At 42.3% G+C, this 24269-nt stretch overlaps 1 protein-coding gene across 1 annotated transcript in view; it reads right to left on the reverse strand.

Moving 5' to 3' along the window:
• Positions 1-15506, reverse strand: part of A2ML1 (alpha-2-macroglobulin like 1) — a 39925-nt gene extending 24419 nt beyond the window's left edge. Inside the window, 12 exon segments of the mRNA XM_039220660.1 lie at positions 378-605; positions 1540-1707; positions 2986-3095; positions 3433-3547; positions 4206-4332; positions 5036-5120; positions 5668-5827; positions 6601-6621; positions 13584-13636; positions 14212-14374; positions 14765-14948; positions 15431-15506. Of these exon segments, the coding sequence (XP_039076591.1) occupies positions 378-605; positions 1540-1707; positions 2986-3095; positions 3433-3547; positions 4206-4332; positions 5036-5120; positions 5668-5827; positions 6601-6621; positions 13584-13636; positions 14212-14374; positions 14765-14948; positions 15431-15495 (1479 nt within the window). The 5' untranslated portion in view covers positions 15496-15506.
• Between the last annotated feature and the right edge of the window lie 8763 nt (positions 15507-24269).

Consider the following 24269-nt stretch of genomic DNA (forward strand, 5'->3'; position numbering starts at 1 on the left):
GACACATTGGGTTAAATTAATATATATAATTATGTAAATATATATATACATTATATGAATATATATATACATACACACACACACACACACATATATACATATAAGTAATCTCTACACCCAAAGTGGGGCTTGAACTCATGACCCCAAGGACAAGAGCTGCACACTCTCCCAACTGAGACAGCCAGGGCCCCTAAAATAGATTTTAAAAAGAAGTTTCATCTATTTTTTTAATTTTTAAATATGGCGTCTAAACATCTTGAAATTACCCATGAGATTTGCACTATGTCTCTAGACATAAGTCACCCTTTCTGTCTCACTCTCCTAGTTTCCTTTCCTCCCCTAGTGCACTCTCCCCAGCCCTCATTGCCCTGGCTCACATAGTAGGAGACGGTGACTTCCTGGTCAGGGACCACATCAGCGGGATCAATGTAATAGTCCACCAGCACTTCCTGGGGCTGGCCACATGCCAAGATTCCATTTGGCTGGTGGATGCCAAGGAAGCTACGCGTTGTGTTGTAGAAGGACTGCAGGTACAAGTAGTCATTTTTGTAGTAATGAGGCACCTGTTCTGGCTTATTTCCCAAATCTTCCATTTGGAATCTGCCCTAAGAAAAGAGAAAGAAAAAGGCTTTTAACACATACCCCCACCGTAGTAATCCCATGGACTCCTTATGGTTTTTAAATTGATCTCTCTCAAATCTTCGCTGCCTAAAAATGGCACGTAGATGTTTCACTAGAGGTCCAGCGAAGGATGATTGAGAAATCCCTAACAGTGGCTTGGTGCAGCCGCACTTTGGTATGTAGAGGAGTGAAATAGGGCTTGTCAAGTAATGCACAATTATGGGTGATAAACCTTCACGGACTGATGCAAGAGATGTGGATAAGCATGACTAAGATTACACAGAAATTAAAAAATACATCCTAGGGATAAGAAAACTAGGTATAAAGGATAGTAAGATTAAAAATAATTATTTCCATTAAGAAACAAAAGAGATGAACATATGGGAAGGGGGTGGAAAAGAGGGGAAAAGAGAGAGGGAAACAAACCATAAGAGTTTCTTTTGAAAAAATTTTTTAATGTTTATTGATTTTTGAGAGAGAGAGAGCACAAACAGGGGAGGGGCAGAGAGAGAGGGGACAAAGGATGAGACGCAGGCTCTGCGCTGACAGCAGAGAGCCCATTGAGGGGCTCAAACTCACAAACCCTGAGCCGAAACTGGATCACGGCCTGAGCCAAATTTGGATGCTCAACCAACTGAGCCACCCAGGCGCCCTCTCCCTACTCTAATTTTAAATATAAGCTCAAATAGAGATGAGGATAAGTTGTATGATGACTTAGTAGAAATAACAATGTTTACCTGAAGGATCATTTATTATGTTGATATGAAAGACAAACCAAAGTTTTTGTCAACTGGGAAGCAGGACTGGTGAGTGATGTCCGCAGAATTACAAATGAGGGAAGAGGGGAGAGAACAGGAAAAGTTGGAAGTTTTCCTTCAGGGAAGCCATACTGGAAAGCATGCCCTCCTCAGTGCTTACCTCCAGAGAAACATCTCTCCCGTTCCAACTGACTGTATCCAGCTTGAAGGAAGCAAGGCCCTCGTTGTCAGTAGTTAGGGTCTGGTTGATGGTTCCATTTATTGCATAAACCACAAGAAATACTAGATGATTCTTGAGAGGGGAGCCGTCGTGGCCCCTAATTCTTACCTAAAGGGTGAAAGGTTATGATGGCATTAGAGTTAGGTATGGAGTAGCTTCAAGAATGAGGTAAAGTGAGGCGATAAAAGAAACTCTAAGAATACATTTCAGGAAAGAGTCCAGAAACAAGTAAATGAGATTCAAGCATTGGAACCCAACATCTATGAGGAAGTGAGAAGCAAACGGAAGTAGCTCAGCCTCAAGCAGAAGTAGATTTGCCATGGAGCTACAGAAGCTTTAGGACCCTTCTTCTACACGGGTCCCCTCCAAGCTTTTCTGTACGCTATTTTGCTTTAAATTTTTTAAAAGAAAATCCTCTTCCACTCCCAAATTGTATAATCCTTAAGCTCTCAGATAATCTGGATCTAGTCTAGAGAAAAGATGACTAAAGATGGATCTAAATAGATCTAAAAGTATGCTACATTATTGTGCTGAAAAATTGTTTGGGACGTTAAAAAAGATAAGCTGGAGAGACGGACAGAGTGTTAAGTATTAAAAAGAAGACTCAAACAAGGGAAATTTTTAAATCTCTGAAGAAACCGCTTAAGGAGCTATAATTGGCTCTCTGTCAAGGAAAGTTTAATCTTGCTCAGATGAGGAGCCAGACCAGATGGTTTCTCCAGATACCTTGCAGGTCTAAAATTTTAAGATTTGAACATTAAGAGTATGAGTCCCGGGCACTGGGAAAGGCAATAAACTCACATTAATGTTCAAGGCATATTTCATGTGAAATTAAGAGCAACACAGCCCAAGGAATTAAGAGTATATATCCTGGGGCGCCTGGGTGGCTCAGTCAGTTAGGCGTCCAACTTCAGCTCAGGTCATGATCTCACAGTTCGTGGGTTCGAGCCCCGCATCCGGCTCTGTGCTGACAGCCAGCTCAGAGCCTGGAGCCTGTTTCAGGTTCTGTACCTCCCTCTCTCTCTGACCCTCCCCTGCTCATGCTGTCTCTCTCTCTCTCTCTCTCAGAAATAAATAAAACATTAAAAATTAAAAAAAAAAAGAGTATATACTCTGGATGCAGTCAGTCTGGATTTGATCCTAGGTACCACCTACTAGCTGTATAACTTTTGGAAAACCATTTAACCTCTCGGTGCCTCCGTCTCCTCATCTGTAAAACGGGGCCAATAAAAGTGTCTACCTCACTGGATTGTTGTAAGGATATAATAAGTGAATCCATGTAAAGGACTTCGAACAATGCTAAATCAGCTATTATTATATGTCTACAGGAAGAAAGCAACAGTGAATGGTTAAGCATTTTTGGTATAGAGACACGTTTCAACATACCTTCCCACTGAAGGGGAAATTGGGGTAATAAAAGTTTTTGGTATCCTCAAAGGTGATTGATCCCATTTCTGAAGAAATATAGATATCCTGAGTGGTATTGGCCTCTACTCCTGCAGAGGGGAACCGAACACATGATGACCTAAACACCTGATACCCTCCTCCTCACGTTTAACATAAAATCCCTGAAAGAATGGTGCCACTGGACATATGAGACAGCACATATTTCTGGCCAGAGATCCAAACAAACTCCTCCCCCGCCCAAACTTTCGGGGGAATAGGTAGTAAATGACAGATTGGAACCTGGCATTTTCCTTTGACTGTGAATAAGGGACAGAGTCATTCCCAAACACTAATGAGGGTAGGTCTTGAGTCCTCTCAATAGGTCTCTCCCTGGGACAGCCCTTCTCCTTTCTCTTTTCTTAGTGAAGGAAGGAGTATCCCACTTACCTGTTCCTTCCTCCACCACAGTAGCCACAATATTGATGCTGTGGCTGTACACATAACCAGTGAGGTTGAAGGTGGACATGTCCACAGAAGCTGAGAAGCATCCTGATTTGTCAGTCTAGTGAAGCAATCAGAGAGAGAGAGAAAGGGAGGATGAGTCACCTAACCTCTGCTCCCATTTCATAATACACTGTAGAAGGAAATTCTTAGCTCCATACTTGAGTGTCACCACCTTTAAGATAGAAAAACTCTCCTACGACATAGAGTGCACACCTGTACACAGAGAATCATGAAAGGGGCGCCTGATGGCTCAGTTGGTTAAGTGTCCAACTTTGGCTCAGGTCATGATCTCACAGTTCGTGGATTTGAGCCCCGCGTCAGGCACTGTGCTGACAGCTCAGAGCCTGAAGCCTGTTTCGGATTCTGTGTCTCCCTCTCTCTATGACCCTCCCCTGTTCGCGCTATCTCTCTCTCTCTCTCAGAAATAAATAAAACGTTAAAAAAACAACAACTTTGAGGCCCCAAGATCTGAGAAGGGGGGAAAGAACCAACTGCAGTGCAGGAACATTGCATCTCCCGAGGACTCCAAGGCAGATTCTACAAGACTTCAGCTGTTTAGAATAAAGAAGACTGCTTCGTGCTTTGGAACGGGGACAATCATTGTGTGAAAGGATTTCTACTTTGGGCTTTTTACTACTTTTTTGTATTGGTATATTGGCACTGAGTTACTTTAGGACATATGAATACGTTTCCTTTTCTACATCCCATTGACTCACCTGTCCAGAAAGGTGCTTGCATCTGTCAGGGGGCTGTTCCCAGTCTGCCTCTGGAAAGTGGGGAGTATATGCCTTCTGACACACTGAGACCTGCGCTGCCCCTAGCACGGGCTTTCCATAGGTGTACCTACCGCAGAGAAGCAGGAGGTGTCAGAGGTGGAAGATTCCACTTGAGATCCAACCCTCCTTGTCCAAAACACCACTTTTCCTTCTTTCCTGTGCTCCAGCCTCTGGAAGTACTCACTGTCCTACCCTTCACTAGTCTTTATCACTTCCCTGCTTTACTCAAAGCCTTAGGGTGTTGCTGCCACGTAATAAGTAGCATCCAAAGGACAGAGACAATGCTTTTCTTTCTCCTTCCTCCTCCTTCTCCACGGGATTCAATATTGTGTTCTGCATAAAGTAGACACTAATCAATAATGCTGAAGGGTGCTTGGGTGGCTCCGTTGGTTGAGTATTCAGCTCTTGGTTTTAGCTCAGGTCACAATCCCAGGGTCATAGGATCGGGCCCCATGTTGGACCCGGCACTGAGCATGGACTGTGGACCCTACTTAGGATTCTCTCCCTCTCTCTCTTTCTCTCTTTCTGTCTCCTCCCCCATACCACTCTCCCCCATTTGAGTGCTCTCTCACTCTCTCTCTCTCTCTCAAATAACACACACGAAGAAAACAAAGAACAAACAAAAAAACAAAAATGTGTTCTTGGAGAAGTAATGACTCTGGACCACATAAAATATCTCAAGTTTTAACCACTGCCTCCATAATCACTTGTCCTTGTCCCTCTTCTCAATATAGCCTGAATCTCCACCATATTCCGAGTTTTATTCTCACCTACAGCAAATTTTCACTACGAAGGATTCCTCCACTGTCGATAACTTCCTGGGCTCCACCACGTCCACCTTAAACTTAGGCAGCACTGGAGAGAGTAGAAATAAAAATGGGAAAGGAACAGAAAAAGGATTTGACCATACAGATAGTAGACAGAGGGCTATAAAAACAGTGATACTTACATTAAGTAAGTTAAGGGAGGGGATTGGAAGGGCAAAATGCTCCTAAAGTTATTAGCTGGTTTAGCATGGACTCAAAAGTGAATAAAGAGGGGCGCCTGGGTGGCTCAGTCGGTTAAGGGTCCGACTTCGGCTCAAGTCATGATCTCATGGTTTGTGGGTTCGAGCCCCATGTCGGGCCCTGTGCTGCCAGCTCAGAGCCTGGAGCCTGTTTTGTATTCTGTGTCTCCCCCTCTCTCTGACCCTCCCCTGCTCATGCGGTCTCTCTCTTTCTCAGAAATAAATTTAAAAAAACATTAAAAAATTTTAAAAATAATGATAAATAAAAATGTTAAAATAAAATTAAAAAAAAAAAAAGAATAAAGAAGCCTTCCCCATAGTATATTTTACTGTACCTTTGCTGATTTGGGGACAAGATTATGTCCACCGCTTTGAGCTGCTACCTCTCCCACCTACCATATTCTTCCACACTGAAGGTGCCAAAGGTCTTGCCCCCGGCCACTGCCACTGTGTAGGTCCCGAGTGTCGCCTCTGGAGCCAGCTGGAAGGACAGGTCTGCGATGCCTTGCTCAGGCACCACTTCCAGCCACTGTGCAATCCTGTTGCTATTTGGATCCTGCGTTCATTAAAAAGAAACTTCAGGATGGACCTGCATGTTTCTCACTCTGACCTACAAAAAGCACGTAAAAGAAGCAAAGCGCAGGTAAAGAATCCCACTCGCTGGGATTCATGGCCTCCATGGTCTGTGTCCGGGAAGAATGGCTCCCTGTTTCATTGATAATTTCCTTTACTGCTAAATGAAATACGTTTTCCTATAGGCCTGAACCCCACTGGAGAAGAAAAGCCTCCTTGTGGATTCAAATAACCAGATGGAGGTCCCTAAGGTGTCATTGCTGGTCTCAGAAAGTGGGCTCTGAGATGCCCCTTACAGAGAGCACCTTATTCTGGGTGCCTTTATGGGGCCAGTGCTGAGGGAATGTCTTCTGAGACGCCGAAATAAGTTAACGGAAGCATGGAGGGGACGCTGGGGTACTCATCACAGGTATTCACGTCATATCCAACTACTGAGGGTGTAGGAAAATGGCCAGGAGAAGAAGAGGCGCACAGGAGGAGCTGGGTGAACGGGGTGGTCAGAGAGGTCACAGGAGCCAGAACAGGAAGGCTGCTCCCCGAACAGCGGTGTCCTTATCTACAGAGCTTCAAGCCTCAGAGGGTGGGGGCACACAGGCCAGACAGCAGGCACAGCCTGGGGGGCAATCATGGCTGCTCCGTCAGGGGCACTGTCTTGGGCGCCCGGCCAACGTCTCAGAGAGATTTCTGGCCTCGGGGTTTAGCACCGAAATCATTTCCCCTTTCCCACAGCTGGCAGAAGAGGAAAGTTCTACCCACCTGCAGTTCCACCATGGAGTACTGAAAAGGAAAACCAGATAACGTGGGTTAGAGCAGGATAGGCAATAAGGATCGGCTGAAAGGAAAAAGTTCATGAGCGGTTAAGCATCTGGCTAAGGCTCAGGTCATGATCTCACGGTTGGGAAGTTCGAGCCCCACTTTGGGTGAGCCTCGCTTCCTTCTCCCTCTCTCTGCCCCTCATGAGCATCCTCCCTCACTTGTGTCCTCTCTCTAAAAAATTCACTAGGTCCTCTGTCTTTCTCTGTTGTCTGCTTCTTCCTTTCTAAATGATTCTTTGTGCCCCCATAAGGGTAACAATGGAGCAAAAGCTTATTGGCTGCGGGAGGAGAGAGAACAGATTTCCTCAAAGGGGTTGCCAGTCTCCAGAAACTTTGAAGAAATGAAGCTTCTGAGGCTTCAGCACCCCTTAGTGCTCAGGGAATGAGCTCTACCCTGACATATATGCCTTAAAAGAAAGTGTTAGGGGAGCCTGGGTGGCCCAGTTGGTTAAGTGCAGACTTCCCATCAGGTCATCATCTCACAAGAGTTCGAGCCCTGCGTCAGGCTCTGTGCCGACAGCTCAGAGCCTGGAGTCTGCTTTGGATTCTGTGTCTCCCTCTCTCTCCCTGCCCCTCCCTTGCTCATGCTCGTTCACACACACATTCTTTCTTTCCCTCTCTTACTCAAAAATAAATAAACATTAAAAAGAAAGAAAGTGTTAACATCTGGAGGCTCCCCAATGTTTAAACCTCTTTCTGGGAGCCAACTATCTCCTTGCCTTCTCCTCTGCCATCTGAATGCCACTGTCAGCATTGTAAGATTTAATTTCTAAAAAATAATTTGTTTAAAAAATGTTTAATGTTTATGTATTTTTGAGAGAGAGAGAGAGAAAGAGAGAGAGAGCATGAGTAGGGGAGGGACAGAGGGAGAGGAAGGTGGAGGATCCGAAGCAGGCTCCGTGTTGAGAGCAGACAGCCCGATGCAGGGCCGGAAACCAAGAACCACGAGATCACGTTCTGAGCTGAAGTCGGCCACTTAACCAACTGACACACCCAGGTGCCCCTAAAAAATATTTTTACACAAAATATTTTAAAATTTAAACAGAAGAGTTCCATCAAAGGGCCATGTATAGTTTCTTCAAGAAAATGGACTCTAAAACCACTAAGTTCGAGGTAAACGGGTTATTGGGCTAAGTGTCAAAGTATCACCAAAATTACTTGCTAATTAAAAAAAAATGACAGGGGTGCCTGGTTGGCTCAGTCAGTACATTATGTGACTCTTGATCTTGAGGCTGTGAATTCAAACCCCACATTGAGCATAGAGCTTACATTTAAAAAATAAACAAATAAATAATAAAAATAAATTATTTTTTTAAAAAGAAGACATACCTTTACACTGGAGAAATTAGGCTATCACCACCTTAAATAAGTAACCAAACTCATCATCACTACTAATGGGACAACGTGACGTTAGGTGTCATCTAAAGAGATCCATTGGAAGTTCACAACATTTCCTAATAAATATTTTTGCCAAAAACATTTAGTTTAAATCTAATTAAGACCTCAGAACTACTTCCAGCACACAGGGGAACAAGTGAGACTACAAATAAAGAAATAATCAGACTAATCAGGAATGTTGAATATGGGAGCGCCTGGGCGGCTCAGTCGGTTGAGTGTCTGACCCTTGGTTTTGGCTCAGGTTGTGATCTCATGGTTCATGGGGATCAGAGTCCTGAGTTGGGCTCTGCACTGACAGCACAGAGCCTGCTTGGGATTCTCTTTCTCCCTCTCTCTGCCCCCTCACCCTCTCTCAAAATAAATAAATAAGTAGTGTTTTGTTTTTTTTTTAAAAAAGGAATGTTGAATATTTTTTAAGACAACGAGGCTTCTTCAAAAATCAATGTCATATTCTGGAATGGGGGCATTCTACAAGTCATCAAACCCAATCACATCTCTCTCTCTCTCTCCTCTCTCTCTCTCTCTCTCTCTGCCTCCCCCCCAAAAAAACATAATAATGTTTTAGGCAATTATGAAAAAATAATGAAAGGCAATAATGAAAAATACGATTATTTTAAATTCTGAGAAATTTAAAAGATATAACAATCAGATGTAAAGCATGAATTTAACTAGATCCTAGTTTGAAAAATTCTCAGTCATTTGAAAAAACTGATATAAGACAGGTATTAAATGATATTAAATGATTATTATTAATTTTCTTAGGTTTGATAATATCATGATTATTTAAGATGTACTTTTTCTTTTTTTTAATCCTTTAAAAAATTTTTTTAAGTTGATTTATTTCGAGAGAGAGAGTGTGCACACGCACTCACAGAGGAAAGGGGACAGCAAGAGAGGGAGGGAGAGAATCCCAAGCACACGCTCAGCCTTGTCAGTGCAGAGTTGGACACGGGGCTCAATCTCACCAACCGTGAGATCATGACCTGAGCCAAAATCAAGAGTCGGACACTTAACCGACTGAGCCACCCAGGCGCCCCTAAAGATTTTAAGCAATTTGTACACCCACCATGGGGCTCAAACTCACAGCCCTGAGATCAAGAGTTGCATGCTCTACTGACTGAGCCAGCCAGGTGCCCCTGAGATATACTTTTTAAAAGATACATGCAAGGGTGCCTGGGAGGATCATTCAGTTGAGCACCTAACTCTTGATTTCCCCTCAGGTTGTGATCACAGGATCAAGCTCAGAGTCAGCTCCATGCTCAGCACGGAGCCTGCTTGAGATTCTCTCTCTCCTTCTCCCCCTTTTGTACATTCTCTCTTTCTCTCTCTCTCTCTCTTTAAAATAAATAAATAAATAAATAAATAAACAAACAAATAAAACAAATAAACAAATAAAAGATATATGCTAAAGAGTTCAGAAGAAACATGTTAAGATGTCTGCAACTTACTTTTAAATGATTGCAGAAAAAGATAGATTAATATAAATATGGCAAAACGAAACATAATGAATGTTATGTTTGACAATTCTAATAATAAAAAGTTGAGAACAAAATGACTGCTCCAGATAATCTCTGAGGAAATCATCTTTTTATGGTGCTGTTTGTATGAGGTGTTTTGATTTTTTCAAATTTGTCAAATTTGATTTTGTAATCATTAGAATTATACAAAATCATGGCCAAGGAAATGGATAATTCAAATGTTTAAAATGCTGGGGCACCTGGGTGGCTCAGTCAGTTAAGTGACTGACTCTTGATCTCAGCTTAGGTCATGACCTCACAGTCATGAGATCAAGTCCTGAGTGTGGTTCAAAACTGACAGTGTGGAGCCTGCTTGGGATTCTCTGTTTCCCTCTCTCTGCAACTCCCCTCCTCATGTGCTCGTACGCTCTCAAAATAAACATTAAATAAATAAATAATAAAATGTGAATAGGATTAAAACTTTGATTAGAGACTGTATACTCACTGAGTTCAGGGCATTCCAATTAATATTACATACACTTAAAAACTAAAGAGCGTTGAAAGCTGGGATTTAGATGCGGGGTTCTCGGAGAGGGTACAAGGTCTGGATCTTACTTGGAAGGAAAAGGGAATGAAGTCAAGATGGTGCTTGCCTTTGACTCTGGGGCCAAGTGCCGCATCCTGTCAACCAGTGAGGCAGAGCGACATTAAATACAGCTATCCGCCTTGATATCAAGGATAAGAGGGACAGAAAAAACTTTCCCTTCCAGTTTCTTTGGCTAGTCTAGTCATCCAATTGATGTAAGACAGATTAACAGGAGACAAACATTTGATCAGTAGCATTTGGGAGCCCCACAAAGGCAATGACGTACCATCCTGAGCTAAGGAACAGCATAGGAGCCTGGGGTTTCAAAGGGAAAGAGGAAGAGCAGAAGACAAATGGTTGGTAATCAACTGTTTGCCCTACCATGACGTTAAATCAGTTTTTTTTTTTTTTTTTTTTTGAGACAGAGAGAGAGAGTGCATGAGCAGGGGAGAAGGGCAGAGGGAATTAGAGAGAATCTTAAGCAGGCTCCGTGCACAATACAGAGCCTGACTCGGGGCTTGATTCCACAACCCAGCCTGAGATCATGATCTATACCAAAATCAAGAGTCAACAGGCTCAACCGACTGAGCCACCGAGGTGGTCCCAGATAAATCCTTTAGATAAAAAAGTTACATCTGGTAACTGGGCCAGGCCTCCTATTTAAGTTCTTTCAGTCAGTTAAAAGAAAGATAGAAAAAAATTTCCTGAGTATTCTGGCTCTTGACTACTCTCAGTTCAAAACAATCCACATGCCAAAGTGGCCCATTTTGGGGTGGCACTTTCTATTCCCCTTCAGGGTCAAAGGGGAGACTTGAGATATTCACAAACCAGAGCTACACAGATAATAGGAGACAAAAATGTGATTACTGTGAATTTCTAAAAATTACAGAAAAAGAACACTTCTCAGATAACAAAGTACTTTTCTCACACAGAGAATCAAGAGGCAGGAAGAACACCTATTACCCACAAGCAGGCTCTGGAAAATAACAAGTGTTCACGTAAGAAGATTGCATTTCCAGCTGGAAGCAGGCTGAGGTTTCTGGATAAATGGGTGCAGCAATCACACTAGCTAAGCGCAGTTAATCTCAAGTATTTCAGTTACTTAAGGATAAAATATTGTGCTCTGTAACTTCACCATTTTTGTCCCTCAGCTTCTTCATAAATCTCCTTTAGTTTATTACAGTGTTTCAAATATCAGTTTCAAAGTTGGAACTTGTCATGGGAGCTGGCGAAAGAAATGGTGTAGGGGAGAAGGAGTAATTTTACAATAGAAATAGAAGAGAACTGGGGCGCCTGGGTGGCTTAGTCAGTTAAGCGTCCGACTTTCGCTTAGGTCATGATCTCGCGGTTCGTGGGTTCGAGCCCCGCGTCGGGCTCTGTGCTGACTGCCAGCTCAGAGCCTGGAGCCTGTTTCAGTCTGTGACTCCCTCTCTCTCTGACCCTCCCCTGCTCACGCTGTCTCTCTCTCTCTCCTAGAAATAAATAAAAATATTTTTAAAAAAATTAAAAAAAAAAGAAATAGAAGAGAACTATGGAAATCAGAACAACTCTCAGTAATGGGGTCTAATTTGAGCAGCGGAAAGATAAAGTAACAAGGGTCGTTAATGGGATCCACCTTCAGGGGCCAGTGGAGTCTAAAATAGTACTTGGCTGTGGTCACATTCTCCCCTAGCATTTCCTCTCCTCTCTGGAATTAACAGTCTGTTAAGAAATAACTAGTCAATGGAGCTCCTGGGTGGCTCAGTCAGTTAAGGATCTGACTTCAGTTCAAGTCATGATCTCACGGTTCGTGGGTTCGAGCCCCGTGTTGGGCTCTATGCTGACAGCTAGGAGCCTGGAGCCTGTTTTGGATTCTGTGTCTCCCTCTCTCTCTCTCTCTCTGTCCCTTTCCTGCTCACACTCTGTCTCTCTCTCTCTCTCTCTCAAAAATAAACATAAGAAAGAAAGAAAAAGAAAGAAAGAAAGAAGAGAAAGACTGAAAGAAAGAACTAGTCAATATTAAACCAGATGGATACAGGTGATAGGAAGGAGAAACTAAAAAGAATTCTAAATTGAGAAAGAAATGACGGAGGAAGCTACTGATAAAGAAGCTCATAGTTTCGCTGTAGGGAAAGGAAAGTAACTCCGGGAAACAGAGATGGAAAAGCAATAATGCTGCCCTATGATTATCTTTAAAAGCTTCATGACACAGCATTTATCATGGGCTGTGACTGAAGGTAATAGACGGCAACAGGGATGTCTGAGAGGTGACGTAAGTGTTTCAGAAATATAAAAATGACACAAGACCTAAATGGAGATCAAACCTATCATAAGGCTTATGATTCCATGGACTGAATTGTTTAAAGAACATTTAAGTAATTGCCAAATGTTACAACATTATAACCTTTGGCACATAATGTAGCCTTAGGAGAATTGTCTATAAACTGCCTTGCCTTGCAGTATGTTTTGGTTAAACGTACTCCTGAATTATTTCTCTTTTTTTAATGTTTATTTTTGAGAGAGACAGACGGAGCTCGAGCGGGGGAGGGGCAGAGAGAGCGCGAGACATAGAATCAGAATCAGGCTCTAATCTCTGAGCTGTCAGCACAGAGCCAGACTCCAGGCTCAAACTCATGAACCGTGAGGTCATGACCTGAGCTGAAGTCAGAGGTTTAACTGACTGAGCCACCCAGGTGCCCTCTCCTGAATTATTTCTAATTTTTGAACTGCAAAGCTATGTGGTATCATTCCTGGAGAGAAAGTCTTGAAGTTTTCAAAAACTCTTCTATTTATTTATTTATTTATTTATTTATTTATTTATTTATATTTGAGAGAGGAAGAGAGAATAGGCATGCACATACACCAACAAGCAGGAGGGACAGAGAGAGAGGGAGAGAATCCCAAGCAGTCTCCACCATCAGTCAGCACGGAGCCTGATGTGGGGCTCCATCCCAAAACCATGGGATCATGACCTGAGCTGAAATCGAGTCAGACACTCAACCTACTGAGCCACCCAGCATCCCTGTAAAAACTCTTAAAATGACAGTGGAGGGGCTCCTGGGTGGCTCAGTCAATTGAACACTGGCCTCTTGATTTCGGCTCAGGTCATGAGCTTGAAATTCTTGGAATTCTCCCTCCCTCCCTCTCTCTCTGCCTCCCCCACCCCTCTCCCCCACGTGCGCTTGCGTCCTCTCTCTTTCTCAAAAAATTAAAAAAATAAAAATAAAAAACACCGAAAGCAGCAGAGGATATAAGCATCTCTCAGGAATAGTGACCTAACTGATGTTCTCAGCTATCAGCTTCAGAATCGGACGCCTCTGGCTGTTTTCAGGCTGATGAGGGCTGGCAGGGTTTGAATTTGGACGCTGAGGCCAGTGCGAGCATTCTGCCTCTCAGAGGACTTCACCCCATCACTCTCTCAGGAAGAATCTCTTCTCCTTTTCCCTGCTCTATCTCAGTCTGCCCGACTCCTCTCCCTTTCCTTCTTCCCAACAAAATTCTCACCTTGTCATTCACAGGAAGGAAGCTGCTGTTCAGGGTGACGACGCGGAAGTGCACTAGAGCAGAAGAGGCGTCATTGGCAAAGGGATTTCCCCTCCAGATCCTTCTACTCTTTCTACTCTTCCTCCTCCCACTTTGCAGTCAGCAAAACCTGGTCAGGTTTTACTTAACAAAACCAAAAACCCTAATCTGAGAGAGAGATAAGAGCCCCTAAGGGGTTTCTCTTCAAGGCTCCTGCCTTGGAAACACTGTAATGGAATCTCCTTCCAGGTAAGAAGGCACAAAATACAAATACCAGAGCTTAAGCCAAATGCTTTTGATGCTTTCTTATTCCTGTACTAGAAGCTTGTGAAAAGACACAGCAGCCCAAGCTACACTTGCCAAATTCCATTCCCTGAAAAAGTGTACTTTTGTTTCAGACAGACACACACACACACACACACACACACCCCAGCAAGTCCGCCCACTTATCTCCCGTAACACAGCCTTCAACACTTGTAGCACTCCCTCTCCAGAACCCCTCCCTCCTGCGCTGTGCCAAACGTCTACCACCAACCACAAAGCCCCTCTTTCCGAAATACGTGCCGTGGTTTCCCCAGTCTTTTGTCTAATCCCACATGTGTGCTCCTACCGTGGTGGCCCGGGTTGTAAATGGGCTTGTCAGTTTGTATAAAGATGCCATTCCCTTGCCTCTGAATGAGAACATTTTTCTTCTCCACAAGATTGATATTATTTCCAGTTCCCGACACCGAGATTGTAGCCACTTCCTCTGTGTCACCAGCAGGAGGTGGTACCTGGACAAGGGGGGGGGGAAACAAGTGGACGAGCGGGATGTTGGGGAACGGAATCCACTGGCCTCAACCCAAGAGTGCTAGGGTGGAAGGAGAGACCCGAGTTAGATGAGGGTAGCCAAGTTAGGGCCATAAGAGACACTGCCAGGAAAAAGAAGGGAAACAATATTCAGGGATTAAGGTCAAAAACTAAAAGAAGAAATCCAAGGTCAAGGAAACTGTGAATGACTTAGGGCCAGGAGCTGAGTCGAGGTTTAAGGGAGAATAGATAGGTTTAAAGGCCATGGCAAACGTGAGGTAACAGAAATCATACTTACAGTTAGATTAAGCCAAGAGCCTATGGAGGAGGATAGGAAAGAAAGGGAGAAGATTCGGGGTTGAATCCATGCTTACCAGAAAGGAGACGCAATGGAAGTGCCTCTTCTTCAATCCAGAGGTTTCTAGCAACTTCTGGGTCTTGTCTTTAGTCTCCAGAGTAATAGTGAATTTTACAACATGGTTCCCAGGGCTCAGATCCAGACAAACTTTCTGGGTAGAGGGGAAGTTGAGCTGGGCTGGTAAGGTCACCAGGTAGTTTCTATTAAGGAAATAGAAGGGTGTTCAGGGCAGTAATGATATATTCACTCAGTGAAAACTTAAGACCTCTCCTAAGAACTCAGCACATGGCAGTGAATCAAACAGACTGAGCCCTTGCCTTTAGGAACCTTATTCTCTATAATGGAGAAACAGACGAGTAACAAATAACTCAGTGCATAGCCTTAAACCTCTCAGTTAGGAGACCATCATTGAGAACCTGTGCCTAGGGTACCAAAAAGGAAATTAATTCTATTACAGAGAATAGGGTATTAGGAGTCTACTACATTTTAACATTATCTTTCCTAAGACTTTCTTTTCGTGCTTCAGTGTTGCTCTCTGCGTAAAGGAGAAATGGAACCCAAGAAGGAATAGATGAGAAGGAAATTAAAATAAATCAAAGGTTATCTCTTCACATATGTACATTGGAGAAAAACAGACAAAGAAGCCATCTGCCCTAAATCACCTCTGACATTAAGCACTTACGGGAGAGATTTTTCTGCAGTGATTGGTGACAGGGCCAATATTCCTAGAAGGAGTTGAGCCCACATCTTTGTGGGGGAGATCGGCTCCTCAAGAACAGGAACCAGAAATCTGGGTCCCTGCTGTAGCATATATATTAACCCCACAGGGTGTGGAGTTTTGAAGAATGCTCCAGCCAATAACCTACTGGAGCCTCAGGCTAAGGTGGTAACTCAGGGTAGGACTTCTGTCACTTCCTCAAGTTTATTTCTCCCTGAAATGTTCATACTGGCTCAGCCAGTTCATAATAGCCGTTCTGGGGGAAAACCCAGGGCTGAGTAGTCACAGTGGTAACGCTCTTGCAACAAATGTTGGACTCCTCCCTTTTTTCCGGTTTCATTGCAAATTTCCATCCATGTTTGATCTTTGTTCTCTTTTTATGATTCTATTAAGACATATTTGGGAACACAGGTATGAGAACAGTGTCAATAGAAAAGCAGCATATCTACTTGGGCATTTAAAAGATTAATACTACTCAGTATTCCTGTGACTGTATGGAAATAGGGATATATATATATATATATATATATATATATATACTCCTTACAAAAGTATAAATGGGCAACTTTTCTGAAGGCAATTTCACACAGGTCAAAAGCCTTTGAGATCTGCATATTCTATGACTCAGCAACTCCTACTTGGGAAATGTTCCTTAGTGTAGAAAGAAAGCATGCATGTTTGCAAAAGATGTAGCCACATTAAGTGTCTTCACAGTGTTCTATACAATGGCAAGACTTTTTAACAAATTTTTTTAAGTTTATTTATTTATTTTTGACAGAGAGAGCACAAGTGGAGGAGAGGCAGAGAGAGAGAGAAAGAAAGAAAGAAAGAGAGAATCCCAAGCAGACTGCACCGCCAGTGCCGAGCCCAGTGTAGGGACTGAACTCACAGACTGCGAGATCATGACCTGAGCCAAAGTCATATGCTTAACGTACTGAGCCACCCAGGAGCCCTTGTCATGGCAAGACTTAAATGCCACCTTCAGCATAAATCAGTGGAGATACATTCTGGAGCACTGAGCAACCCAAATCAAACCAACTTAAACAAGAAAAGAATTTTTGGTAACTGGGGTGGATCAGACATGAAGAACAGAGGGAACCAGAGAAATGGAAAACATTATGGCCTCAAGTCAGAGAACTGATGCTGCCAGATCTCACTTCTCCCAATCGTTCAGCCCTGCTGCACACAGGATTTCCTTCAAGCAGTGGAGAAAAGGGAGCTGTGAATCCTTCCAGCTCTGTGATCCCAAGAGAGGGAACTTTTTCCTCTGTGTTAGGGAAATTTCTGAAGAAGGATCTTGTCCCCCCTTCTCTCACATTCTCACCTCCCAATCAATCATTGTAGCCAGGATACTACAACAGGGAAGCCCTGAGTCCTTCTTACCACCCAAAAGCCAGCAGGATGAAGTAGTGTGATTGGCAGCCCAAAGAAACACGTGGAATTGGACAGGGGAGGTTCTCTAAAGAAAGAAGCCCACCACTATAAGAAGTACATCAGGGTAAGGAAGTTGGAAAAAATCAAACATTAAGTATATTATGGTGCCCAATAATTTTAACTCGGTTGAAAAAATTGCTATATTAATATAAAACAACAATATACAGCCAGTAAAAATAATCTTTTAATGGGGCACCTGGGGGAGGTGCTCAGTCGGTTAAGCATCCGTCTCTTGTTTTTGGCTCAGGTTGTGATTTCATGGTTTTGTGGGTTCCAGCCCCGTGCTGGGCTGTGGGCTGACAGCGTGAAGCCTGCTTGGGATCCTCTCTCTCTCCCTCTCGCTACTCTTCCCCGCCTCTCGCACTTTCTCTGTTTCTCTCAAGATAAATAAATAAACTTAAAAGAATAATATTTTCATGACAAGTGGAATTGTTCACAACACTAGTTGAACACCAGGGTGGGGGAAAGGGAATACAGCACAAAACAGTATGTAGGAAGTTCCATTTCCACTTAGGATGTAAAAAAACCAAAAACCAAAAAACAAAAACCACCTGAAAGAAGCATTTTTCCCTACCTGATAGTGAGAAAAAGCCAGATGAAGTGCAAAATCACAACTTTTCTTGAACCAAAAAGTTGAATCTAAGAGCTGAGCAAAGGCTGCTGGTCAACTAAGTAGCCAGAAATCCAAGGGGACACAGCTCCTCTGGAGAAGAGACGGAGTGTTGACTTGTCTTATCTATGCCAGAACATGGGAGGTATTTGGGCCATCACAGAAGCAAGTAAGAACATAGCTAAAATTTTAATGATTTGCTAAAAGTCTAGTGTGGACTAGCATAATTACAAAGACTCTTGTGCCACAAGGGGAGCTTATACTTACAGGTTCTTTTCCACGACCTTTACCAAGTGCTCACAAGACTGGATACAGAATAAGACTGAAAAGAGCCTACCTTAGAGGATAGTATTATCCATTTTATAGGAAAAGCCTCAGCTTCCCAGAGACCTTTTAGAAAAGCTTCAGCCTCAGAGCAGAAGCAGTAAATACCGTTGCTCCTCCTGTTGCATGGGGAAGTATCCGTACTTGCCACGGGATGGATAGAGAAGAAAACAAAAAACAAAAACAAACAAAAAACCCCTACCCCAGAGGGAGGGAAAAGAAGCAGACCTCATCCAGAATTCTATACCAAAGCTTTCAGAAGTTTCTCAAGACGAAGGAAGAGCAGGAAAATCTTTTCCACACAAGACCTGCCATAGATACAAAGGAGAGTTTGGTTGGGAGTAGAAGCAGGAATCCTAAGGAAATCTCATCCTCCAGGGCCCAGGCATATAAACTACCAAAGGCTGAAATGGAAAGGACACCAGATAGCCACGGCACCCCGTCACCAGTACTCTAAGCAAAAACTTAATGAGTAGCAGCAATCCACCACTGGCCGAGGGGCAAAAACATAGAGACAGACCACCTCTAGGGCAGAAGGGGAAGGTTGAGATGAGAAAGTGGAGGATAAACATTGAAGGAAACCTCCAGCATTCCAGACCCGACCCTAAGCATCAGGCATCCTATGGTTTGAAGCCTATGGTGCACTGAAAATGACCTTGGCAAGAGCAAACCCTAAATCCACCTCATCTGTTAACTAGAATGACTCCATCCACCATGTTAAACTGCCTGAGAAGAGATGCGTCCCTTTCTAGGCCTAAATGCTATTTACCTAAATCTCTGGCTGATATTCAATAAAAATTATATGATGGGGCACTTGGCTGGCTCAGTCAGTAGAGCATGTGACTCTTAATCTCTAGGTTGTAAGTTTAAGCCCCACATTGGGTGTAGAGACTACTTTAAAATAAATATTTTCAAAAATAGAAACAAAATGGCTAGAAGTAAGATGTTAAGAAATCTAATGTAAAAGGTAGACAACATTGATAAACAGCTGGGAAATTTCAGCAGAAAAATGGAAGTGATAAAGTCAATAAGAAATGCTGAAAGTAGGGGCCCCTGGGTGGCTCAGTTGGTTGAGCATTCGACTTCAGCTTGGGTCATAATCTTGTGGTTCATGAGTTCCAGCCCTACATCAGGCTCTGCGCTAACAGCATAGAGCCTGCTTCTCTTTAGCTCTCTTACCCTCCCCTGTTCACATTCTCTATCAAAAATAAATAAACATTAAAACTTTTTTAAAAATGCTGAAAATAAAAAAATAAGTTATCAGAGATGAGCAGCTTCTTCTTCAGGCTCATAAGTAAATTTGACACAGTTGGGAAAATAACCCACAACTACCATACAAATAGTTCAATAGAAATATCCAACAGAAACACAAAGGGGGAAAAAAGGTGGAAAAAAATTTAACCCCATCAGAAAGATAAATGCCTGCATGTGGAGAAAAGGGAACCCTTGTAAACTGTTGATGGGATTATAAATTGGTGCAGCCACTATGGAAAACAGTATGGAACCATATCCAAAGGAAATGAAAACAACTAACTTGAAAAGATATCTGCACCCCCATGTTCACAGCAACATTATTTCCCAATGGCCAATAGATGGAAACAACCTCAGTGTCCCCGGATGGATAATTGGATAAAGAAGTTGTGATATATATGTATAAACACACACACAGAGGAATATTGTATTCAGCAAAAAATTAAGAAATCCTACCATTTGCAACAACATGGATAGACCTTGAAGGCATTATGCTAAGCAAAATAAGTCCGAGAAAGACAAATACTGTATGATCTAATCTGTGGAATCTAACAAATAAACAAGATCAACTCATAGAAAAAGAGATTAGACTGTGGTTATCAGAGACAGAGGGTAGGGGGAAAGAGAATATGAGGATGGTGGTCAAAAGGTACAAACTTCCAGTTATATGATAAATATGTACCAGGAATGTAATGTACATCATGATGACTGTAGCTAATACTGCTGTTGGATATATAGGAAAGTTGTTTTTTAAAATTAATTTTATTTTAAGTGGGATCCATGCCCAATGTGGGGCTTGAACTCATGACCCTGGATCAAGGGTCACATGCTTCACCAATTGAACCAGCCTGGCATTCCATATAGGAAAGCTGTTTAAAGAGTAAATCCTAAGAGTTTTCATCACAAGGAAATTTTTTTCCCTTCCTTCTTTTTCTTTTTATTGTATCTGTATAAGAAGATGGATGTTAGCTCAACCTATTGTGATAATAATTTCACATTATATCTAAATCAAACCATCATGCTGTATGCCATAAACTTATACAGAGATGTATCTCAATTATTCCTCAATAAAACTGGAAAAAATTGAACATTTTATCCAAGAGCTGCAGTAACATATCAAACGATTTAAAATAAATGTCATTAGAATCCTAGAAAGAAAAGAGAGAAAGAACAAGCAGAAGAAATGTTGGAAGAGATAACAGATGAGAATGTTCCAAAAATAATAAAAAACCGCAAACAGCAGATCCAAGAATCATAGAAAATTCCAAGCAGGATAAATGCCAAAATAAGACACACCGAATCACATTATATTCAAACTGCTGAAAATCAGAGATAAAGAGGAAGTCTTGAATATGGCCAGAGGGGGAAAAAACATCATATAGAAAAGCAAAGGTAAGAATTATAGGGAACTTCTCATGAGAAACAATGTTGACCAAAAGACAATGGCTTGACATCTTCAAAATACTGAAAGGAAAAAACCCTCCATAATCCAGCAGTGTGTTAGCCAACAAAAACATCTTTCAATAATCAAGGGAAAAGAGACTTTTTCAGAGAAACCAGAGTTTATAGCCAAATCTGTGCTACCAGCAATATTAAAGGGAGTTCTTAAGGCAGCAGATATAACAGGGTGGCAAACTATAATAGCCTGCAAGTTAAATCCAGCCTCGAGCAGGGTTTGTAAATAAAGCTTTACTGAAGCACTGGTGACTGCAAGTCATTTGCTGCATTGGAGCAGTTGCTTCTGTGCTTCCATGGTAGACTTGAGGGATTACAAGAAACCATCTGTCTTGCAAAACCTCATTATTTATTATCTGATCATTTCTAGAAAGTTCACTAACTCCTCTTATAAGACACCAGACAGAAACTGCACAAATGAATGAAGCTCTCTGGAAAGGGTATCAAATAAAAAAACATAAAAGACATTTAAATCCATTTTTAATCACTCTAAAAGATAAATTACTGCCTACAGCAAAAAATAGTTCATTCTGAGCTCACTGTAGGGATGAGGCATTTTTTACACGTCGAGACAAAGGGAATGAAAAGTGAAGAAAGAAACCTTGTAGAACCCACTTTACATAGTCTCTTTGGCACCTTTTCCTTCTCTACTATTTTGACTTTTCTGAATGAATTTTTCTCCTCTTCCCTTCGTAACTTTATCAAGGCCCACTACGATCCGCATCTACCTCTCTCAGCTTTTCTAAAAGCCCAATAAAGACACCTTAATTCTCTTCAGCCATTAATCTTCTTTTACCCTGGCCTTTTGATTCTAGCAGAGAAGATTGGTTAGCATTGGGATCCTTTTGAACATTTTCCGATCGTGTGGATCTAAAAGAGAAAGTAGAATGGATACACGTATGGTTCCAGCGAGGGGGTCTGTCTCTGTATCCAGTAATGTAATAGCCACACAATAAAAACCTAGTATTGCCTGAGCTAGGGAGGGGTGCTTACTTACATCAAATATATTTCATTTGAATTTCTAGGAAGTTAATTTCACTGCGAAGGGAGATTTAAAATAGTTATTTGCTGACCTGGCAACCAGAACACACCAATCCTGCAGAAGAAAAACAAATAATCTATACACTGAATGCCATTAATTAGCTGTCTGACTCATGACAAGGTATTAACTGTTCTGTGCTTTGGTTTCCTCAGCTATAAAATAGGAACAATAATAGCACATATCTTGCAAAGTTGGTATAAGAATCAAATGATATAAGGCATGGAACGTGTATAGCACTGTGCCTGGCACATAGGAAGCTTCCTACAAATGTTGGCTTTACTATTATTAAGGCTTGTGGTAGAATAGGCTTTCTCAGGGTTAGCAACTTTTAAGCAATCAGCATTTTGAGGAATAATATAAGCAAATTTGAAGACTTTTTACATAATGTGAATATGGTTAAAAACTCCTGAACTGTACATTTAAAAATGATTAATGGGGACACCTGGGTGGCTCAGTAGGTTGAGCATCCAACCTCAGCTCAGATCATGATCTCATACTTTGTGGGTTCGAGCCCTGTGTCAGGCTCTGTGCTGACATCTCAGAATCTGGAAACTGGTTCAGATTCTGTGTCTCCCTCTCTCTCTGTCCCTCCCCCACTCATGCTCTCTCAACAAATGAATAAAAAAATTCTCTTTGAAAGAGAAAGATTTGGGGGCAGGCCTGGGCGGCTCAGTCAGTTAAACCTCCAACTCTTGGTTTCAGCTCAGGTCACAATGTCACGGTTTGGGAGTTCAAGCCCTGTTGGGCTCTGTGCTGACAGTGCAGAGCCTGTTTGGGATTCTCTCTCCCTCTCCCTCTCCCTCTCTGCCCCTTCCCCATTTGCACTTGTTTTCTCTCTCAAAATAAATAAATAAACGTAAAAAGATTATTAAAAAAGAGAAAGATTTGTAGATAAATGTCCACTTCTGTTTGGGTACACTAAGGGTTCCACACAGTTAACACAGAGAGACATGGTGAAGCAGACAGGAAAGAACTTTATACATGTAGCTGTTGTCCATACCATTCCCTTGGCCTGGATTGCCTTTTCTCTTTCTCTACCTGGAGAATTTCTCATCATCCTTCCAGACTTAGCTAACACCTCCATGAAGACATTTCTACCCTACCTCATCTTCTCCACTGCTCCAGACAGAACTAATTTCTCTTTCTGTTGTGCCCCAAAACATGGGTACCTAGTAAGCTTGACCACAGCCATCTTGTCTTACTGCTCTTTACTTACCTTCCTCTTTCCCAACTCATACCATGAAACACTTCAGAGTGAGAGGCAAACCTTATCCCTATTCTTCCCCTAGACTAGGTGCTCAGTATGAATGCATAAACAAAGAGCAAAGGGCAAAGATTATCCCACATTTTATCCATCTCTTTTCTGTTTTCTTACATTTACTTTGTGAGAGAGAGAGAGCATGCACTTATCCATTTTTTAATTACCTCCAAATTAATTCCCTCTGCTCCTGCTCTCCACACTCTTTCAGTGTTCCTTTCCTTTTTGCAGTTCTTGTTTGGTATGATTTTGTGATTGATGGCACCATTAAATAATTGTTCTTTCCAATAACTAACTTCACCTACCAGGAAGAAGAATCCACCTTTTTTTTTTTTTAAGTAGGCTCCACACCCAACGTGGGGCTTGAACTCACAACTCTGACATCAAGAGTCACACCCTCTACTGATTGAGTCAGCCAGAAATCCCCAAAGAATTTTCTGGCAGTGACAGCAGGTCTCACTTCACAAGCAGCCCAGAGCACTCCTAGCTCACCCATGCCAAGTTCAGGCCAGAAAACAAACGCTGCCCACAACAGGCAGACAGAGCCTCTGCAGACAACTGGCCTGAAGGATAAAGCAGCCAGGTTACAAGAACGCGTGCAGCACACACTGGAGACATTCCCAGAAGTGCCACACTCTGGGGAACAAGGGGCCACTACACCACAGGGCACTATGGGACTTCTTGTTCATAAAGCCGTTACCCTCAAGAATAGGGGACATAGCTGACTTTCCTAGCATACGGAAACAGGCACATACAGAGACAGACAAAATGAGAGACAGAGGGATCTGTCCCAGATGGAAGAACAGGACAAAGCCAATTTACCTAAAATGAATTAAGGACGTAAATGGAAGACCAGAGGGGCTGCTGGGAGACTCAGTTAGTTAAATGTCCCACTCTTTTTTTGTTTTTTGTTTGTTTGTTTATTTGTTTTTAACAAATAGTTTATTGTCAAGTTGGTTTCCATATAATACCTAGTGTTCATCCCCACAAGTGCCCTCCTCCATGCCCACCTCCCCCCTTCCCCCCCCACAGCCATCAGTAAATGTCCCACTCTTAACTTCAGCTCAGGTCATGGTCTCATGTGTCAGCGCAGAGCCTGCTTAGGATTCTCTCTCTCCCTCTCTCTCTGCCCCTCCCCCACTTGCATGTGGTTTCTCTCTCTCTTTCTCTCTCAAAATAAATAAATAAACTTTTAAAAATAAATAAATAAAGTAAGTAAAACCTGAAATGATAAAACTTATAGAAGAAAACATAAGAAAAAAGCCCCTCGGCATTGCTCTTGGGAATGATTGTTTGGGTGTGTCACCCAAAGCACAAACAACAAAAGCAAAAATAAACGAGCACATCACATTAAAAGCTTCTGCATAGCAACATAAATAATCAACAAAGTGAAAAATCAACCTATGGAATGAGAGAAAATATTTGCAAA

Source organism: Hyaena hyaena, unplaced genomic scaffold (assembly GCF_003009895.1).
Source record: "Hyaena hyaena isolate Hyena2069 unplaced genomic scaffold, ASM300989v1 scaffold_909, whole genome shotgun sequence".
Lineage (NCBI taxonomy): Eukaryota > Metazoa > Chordata > Mammalia > Carnivora > Hyaenidae > Hyaena > Hyaena hyaena.